Here is a 7,212-nt window from a genome sequence, read left to right on the forward strand (position 1 = left end):
TTATCATGTGAATGATTTGTTAAAGTAATTTTTAGGTACCTTAAAAATCAAAATAGCATTGTACATTTTCTCACACGGAAAATAATTATGATTGTTAATGATATATTAAATATGTATAATAGATAAAGAGAATTAATAATTTATGTAAAAAAGATAAAAATACTTTTTAATCTGTGGAATATGAAAATTTTCAGTTTAAATCTTAAATTAACACTTATTTTATTTTAAAACCCTCTGGCGCCCACAAGGAAAAGGAGCCTCAAAATCGAGTCAACTAAAGTTCGAAATTCAATTATATTAATTAATTTGATTAAATGATATTTAGAAAAAGGAAAGTTTAATAATTCTTAAGAATCTTGATTCATTCACTTTCATTTGAAAAGTGAGAGAGGCTAAAGCATCGTGTCAGCGTGCATGCTACACAGACCACTAGTTTAGTTTAAATTTAAACGAAATGAAATTGGAGGAGAAGTTTACGTATATATATGTGTGTTGTTGTTGCCACATTCTGTTAATGTAAATGAATTCAGCTTATTATCAATAATCAGCAACTAACGTGGCCTAAAGAAACTGTCACTCTTCTCTTTCTCTATGTTTCAACTTTCAATGCACCCACCCCATACCACCCATTCCCATTAGAAAAAGAAAATCCAATAATTATAATTATAATTAAAATGCGGTGTTGCATTTTGATGTTGTTGGCCGTAACCGCCGTGCTGCTGTCGGTGGTGTGCGGTGGTTTCCTCCCTCTGGAACGGAGCATTCCTCTCAGCCACCGTGTGGAGGTGGAGGCCCTCAGAGCTCGCGACAGAGCTCGCCACGCTCGAATCTTGCGCGGCGTGGTTGGCGGCGTCGTCGATTTCTCAGTCCAAGGCACCTCCGATCCATACTCCGTTGGGTACGGGTAATCCTTTTCTATATTGTAAATTTGTAAATTTGGGTACGGGTAATCCTTTTCTCTTCATAAAGTTTTCCGGAAAATGCATTTATTGTATGTTATAAAAAAATATTTCTATATTGTAAATTTGTAATGCTTAGTTTTATTTTATTTTTCTGATTGCTTATTAAGTATCAGAATTTGAGCGAGATAATTCTTTATTATCTTTTCTGATATCTATGTTGTTATATTTATTTGTTTGTTTGTTTGTTCAGGTTGTATTTCACCAAAGTGAAGATGGGATCTCCTCCTAGAGAATTTAACGTTCAGATTGATACGGGGAGTGATATTTTGTGGGTTAATTGCAATACATGTAGTAATTGCCCTCAGTCTAGTGGACTAGGGGTGAGGATTTTGAATTTAATTTGACTTTGATGTTTGTTATTATCGTGCATGCTTGTGGTGCCTCGGGAAATAAGGTTTTGATTTGGTGCTTAGTGCATTGCTTTTGTTGTTGATTGTGTTTTGTGGTGTGTAGATTGAGCTCAATTTCTTTGACACGGTTGGGTCTTCCACAGCTGTGTTGGTTCCTTGCTCGGACCCAGTATGCACTTCTGGGGTGCAGGGTGCTGCAGCTGAGTGCTCATCTCAGGTTAATCAGTGCAGCTACACGTTTCAGTATGGAGACGGGAGTGGTACATCGGGTTATTATGTTTCTGATGCAATGCATTTTGACATGATCATGGGACAGTCTCCGCCGGCTAATTCTTCGGCTACCATTGTTTTTGGGTGAGCTCTTATACTTATTTTTCGTGAGTAGGGCGTGTACACTCAGTGAAATATTGAAAACATTTAGATATTAAAGGTTTGCTTATTTTTATGTTCACACTTTTGTCTATTGCTTCTCTTCTGGTAGTTTCTGCCTATGCTCTCATGTTAATGCTAATACTTAATATAGAAATTTCCAATTTGATTTTAAATGAAACTTTTTTGGATGGTTGTATTGGATATAGGTGTAGTACCTATCAGTCGGGCGATTTGACCAAGACAGATAAAGCAGTTGATGGAATTTTTGGGTTTGGGCCTGGTGCTCTGTCTGTTGTATCGCAATTGTCCTCACGAGGAATTAGACCCAAAGTTTTCTCTCATTGCTTAAAAGGAGATGGCAATGGAGGAGGCATACTAGTTCTTGGTGAGATTTTGGAGCCAAGTATTGTTTATAGTCCACTAGTCCCATCACAGTATGTTCTCTTCTGCACTTCTTTTCTCATTTTCTTTTGCCGGGTGTGGATAGTTTTCCCCTATTATTGGAAAACATTGTTGTAAAAGGAACGTAGAAGCCATTTATGCACTCCTGGAGAAGAAACTTTTTGAGTTTCTCATGATATGTCTTGACAGGATCTATCATACCTTCTCGTGTCAAAACCCCTTTGGTTTCTTTTATATTTTCACTCACAAAGCTGTGTCACATGCCACACTCTTGGCAAGTATGTTTGAATCAACCTGGTGGTGGTAAACCATTTTAAAATATCTCTTCGTGAGACAAATATCTTAAAATGAATATGGAAATATAAACTCCATTGTTTTAATTTCATAAAATAAGTTTTTGAAATTAATATAAAAGGTGATGTTGCCTTCAAAGAATCAGGTTCTTAAAATGCTTGTTCTGCTATTTTTATTCCTGTCAAATAATTTGGAGTTCTCTGAGAATCTGAGATACAGTGTAATGTATTTGACTGGTTGATCAAATCTCAGGCCTCATTACAACTTGAATCTTCAGAGTATTGCTGTCAATGGGCAACTCCTCCCGATTAATCCAGCTGTATTTGCAACATCTAACAACCGAGGGACTATAGTTGACTGTGGTACAACATTGGCATATCTTGTTCAAGAAGCTTATGATCCTCTTGTTAACGCAGTAAGTTTTCATGTACCTCGCCCAACACCTTGAAACGTTGTGCTGACTTGGCACAAGATACTCCTTTCACTTTTCCAAGACAAGAATTTGTGAATAGCAAGTAAATAATGAGGATATTTTCTTGCTCTGTGGTTTGCATGTCTTTTGTTTTATATGTTTTCTGAATCGCTGGTTGACATGTTTGTTCGTTGAGTTCATTTGGATTCTTATACCTTTATCTTATTTCACTGGTATCAAGTTTTATTATGTCAATTATAAATTTATTGAGAACGATTTATTGATCTAATTGATAATATGCATTAGTTTAATTGCATGCTTTAAGATACTCTAGCAATTAAACACCACATTGAGGTCTACATCCTTTTTATATTATTATTATTATTAAGATGGGTTTGGAATGGAGGCGAACAAATTCATCCTTTTGTTTATTTGTCTTGTATTTTGAGGAATGGTATTGACCTTAACTATAACATGTACTGATTTTGAACTTTTAAGTGAATGTGTAGATAACTACTGCTGTATCACAATCTGCTAGGCCCATTATTTCCAAAGGAAGCCAGTGTTATCTGGTTGCAATCAGGTTATTACAAATACAAAATTTGTTTATGAAGATTTTTTAATTGTATTTCATCATAAAAGTAGTTTTCCTTATTAGGATTTCTGAATAACTCATTATAATTTATGTTTTTCAGTATAGGTGACATGTTTCCATCAGTCAGTTTAAACTTTGCGGGTGGAGCATCAATGGTTTTAAAACCAGAGCAGTACCTTATGCATTATGGTTACCTTGTAAGTATGTCTGTGAAGTTCGTCATATTCTTGCTTAAGGAATTTATTCTTTGAAATGGTATGTCACCAATACACCTATGTGCTATTTTTCTATCAGGATGGTGCTGCAATGTGGTGCATCGGTTTCCAGAAAGTTCAGGAGGGAGTCACAATTTTAGGAGGTTAGATGCTGGAGTAATTTTAACAGACGAAATTTGCAAGAAATTGAAAGAATTTGGAACTCTTAATAGTAAAAAAATTCTTAAATGATGTCTTCTGTATCTTTAGTAAACAACTAGTGTGCCATCACTCCATTTAGAACTTATGGTTTGTTGCTTCATAATTTCACATTACCCATTGTTGTTTTAACTGAAAATGGGAAAATACCCACTTGAGGGTTACTAAAAATCTTGAAAAATAATAGTTGACAGTTTAAAAATGATTGAAAAAAGGGTAGACTCTCTCATTTTCTTCACTCAAATTGATTGTGAAAAAAGCGATTTATAATATTTGTCACCTCTCACGATCCAAATTTCAACGACATGTCATGTTATACTACATCATGATCAAGTATGCTAACCATAAATTGGCCTATCCATGTTTATTTTATGTAAATTATCCATCAGAGTTATCAGGTCAGAAAGTGATATATGGTGTTCTGAGATTAATCAAAAATTGTTTTTACTTATTTTGCAGATCTTGTCCTAAAAGATAAGATAGTTGTGTACGACTTAGCTCATCAACGAATTGGATGGACAAACTATGATTGTAAGTTCACCACAGAAACTCTTCATTCCTTCAAGGATTATATATGATTCTTGATTGTCTTAAATTATAAATTGCTGTTAGGTTCCTTGTCTGTAAACGTTTCTGTGACTACTAGCAAGGATGAGTACATCAATGCAGGACAGCTAAATGTCAGCAGCTCTGACATACGCATTCTTTCTAAGTTTCTGCCTGTTAGCATTGTGGCGCTCTCTATGTACATAATGTCGGTATGAAAAAATTAAAATATGCCAAGTGTTGGAAACCAAAGTCATTGCTAGGGATAATGTAAAATTAAGTTTTCAGCATTAACCATGGGAAGAACAAGTGAGAAGACAGAGATGTCTGATTCGAGTACCTTTGAGGGAATGAAGATTTCGATAAGAGCTTGAAAAGTGGAGATTTCGATAGAAGATCAAGAAGTGGGAATTTTGACAGAAGTTCGATAAGTGAAAATTTCGATAGAAGTTCAAAGAAGGCTAGGTTGAGATATCATATGATTGTAAGTACCCAATTTTGACCGGGTATAAAAAAATGATAAACAAAAGATTAAAAAAAAAACTAATTATTGAACAATTTATGAACCTATATTCTTGTGATAACTTAAATTGAAATTTATCCTCAAGTGTATTTCGTTGGAGTTGGTTCAGCTTTTTTATTTATTTATTTAATCTTTAATATGTTGGAAAAAAAAATCAAAACCGAAAATATCTTTTGTTAGTATTTTGTCTTTCTCTGTTATTATGTATTTTACTTGTTCTTCACCAATCACCACGATTGGAACAGCGGGAACATAGCTTCATGTCGGCCTTTCCATTATTCTTGTGCATGCCCAACTCGGTTCTCCCTCACAAAGGCTCCCTGCAGATACAAACAACAATAAAACAGGGTATAGTCAGGGATCGAATAATTTATTTATTGGTAAAGAGGATTTATTGTTAAAGAGGGATCGAAAAAATTTAATTGCTTGATTATATATATATATATATATATATATATATATATATATATATTAATCTTTTCTGTTTGGAGTATTTCTATTTTTGTCTTTCAAATTTTTTTTTAACAATTTTAATTTCTTATTTTTAAAGTTTTGCAATTTTATTCTCTCGTTGATTTTTTTTTTTACCTTAAAATTTTCACTTTTTTGAAATATTTGAAATGAAATTAGAACATAAATAATTTTTAAATTTTAAAAATTTAATAAATGATAAAAAAATTTAAGTATTATATTACTTTATACGTTAAGATTAGGATTTGAAAAGGGAAACTAATGTTTTTTATTATTATTTTGAATGAAATTTGATATTTTGGTTCATTAATTTTAAATAGAAGATAATTTAATTTATAAATATTTTGAATAAAAATTGAAATTTAAGAGTTTTAGGAAGACAAAAAAAAATATGAAAGACTAAATTTGCATAATTTAAAAAATAGACAGACTTAATTAACTAAAAATGGAGAAAAATGTAAAAAAGTCAAATTTAAAAGAAAAATGTATAATTATGTTTTTGTTTCTTTTATTTGGCATATGTCGAATTTAATTATTTTCACTAATAAAATTTTATTTTTAAAATTATATTAATTCAGTCTCCATATTTTTTTAAAAATTATTAGTTTGTCTAAATATTTGATAGATTTAGCAAAATATTTTAAACGTATAAAGTTAAAAAAAAGTGAAATATTGATAAAATTTGAAAAAAATTTAAGATATGAGGATAGAATTTGAAATTTTTATTTTTTTTAATACTTTGACTTAGAATTTGACATCCGTATTTTTAGGAGAAGAAAGTTTATATAGTTAATATTATTTACAATTAGATATCTTTTAACAATTTTAAAAAAAAATTGACTACCTTTTTATTGTGTCAAAGTTATTATAATCATTCTTTTATTTGCTATATTTAACGAATGAAATTTGTTAAATAAGTCCAAATTATTTTAATTGGTTTTTTCATCTTGCTTTTGACAACTGTAGTAAGAATGTATTTTTATATGCTTCATCTCCTGTTGAACAATTTGTTAAAACTATGGTATAATTATTTTAAAATTTCTTTATTTATCTCCTTCTAATAAATGTTCACTTACCCAGTAAAAATATTGTATTTATTTTCATAAAATAATATATTACTGTTATAATATTCTTTTGCTATTTGTGCCTTTCAAGTTTGAATCTCGTTCCATGTTTTGAATATAAATTTTAATGAATATAATTATATTGAATGTTTAGAAAAAGAGTTTTGCTATTTATAATAATTCTACTCGACTAAAATATGATAGTTTATCATAGAGGATTCCTCCACATGATCTAGACAAAAAAATAATATTTTTATTATTTTATAAATAAAATATATTAAATAAAAACAAAAATACATTTAACATTTAAAAATTATTACTCTTACAAGAAGAAAAATTATAAATCATATTTTTATACTTGAACTACTCAAATAATAGAAATATATTTTGAATTTTGTTAATTAATATTTTTAGAGTTGAATTTAAGCATATAAAAATAAAAATATTTTTATTGAGAAAGAACATATTCATTTATTAGATTTATTAAAATGTAATAAATAATTTTTTATAAAATTTTATTATTATTAATTGTTTAGACTTAATTTTAGAGAATAAAATTAACATTTTTATATATTTTGCAATTTTTTTACCTATTACATACGATAAAAAAAGTCATATATAGTAAAATTTTATTAAAAATTATAAATTTTAACAATACTAATACATGGAATGGTATAAAATACAATATTTTTCAATAAAAACTTTACTATACATCATTTTTTTTTATCCAATGTAATGCTGCACAGGTTATAAAATACAATATATTTTATATAAACAAAAGTGTATTAATAATAATAACAACAAATAT

At 29.8% G+C, this 7,212-nt stretch overlaps 1 protein-coding gene across 2 annotated transcripts; it reads left to right on the forward strand.

The window, feature by feature from the left end:
• The first annotated feature begins 535 nt into the window (after positions 1-535).
• LOC113872883 (aspartic proteinase-like protein 2) lies at positions 536-4,837 on the forward strand. Of its 2 annotated transcripts, none has more exons than XM_027510758.1 (10): positions 536-904; positions 1,153-1,282; positions 1,416-1,666; positions 1,891-2,118; positions 2,633-2,795; positions 3,302-3,375; positions 3,488-3,584; positions 3,682-3,745; positions 4,260-4,331; positions 4,413-4,837. In XM_027510758.1, the coding sequence occupies exons 1-10, from the start codon at positions 675-677 to the stop codon at positions 4,562-4,564; spliced, it is 1,461 nt and encodes a 486-aa protein (XP_027366559.1). In that variant the 5' UTR covers positions 536-674; the 3' UTR covers positions 4,565-4,837. The 2 variants fall into 2 exon arrangements, with proteins under 2 accessions (XP_027366559.1, XP_027366560.1); XM_027510759.1 differs by having other exon boundaries at positions 536-898.
• The last annotated feature ends 2,375 nt before the right edge of the window (positions 4,838-7,212 follow it).

Source organism: Abrus precatorius, unplaced genomic scaffold, assembly GCF_003935025.1.
Source record: "Abrus precatorius isolate BTA unplaced genomic scaffold, Abrus_2018 Scaffold7, whole genome shotgun sequence".
In the NCBI taxonomy this organism is placed as follows: Eukaryota; Viridiplantae; Streptophyta; class Magnoliopsida; order Fabales; family Fabaceae; genus Abrus; species Abrus precatorius.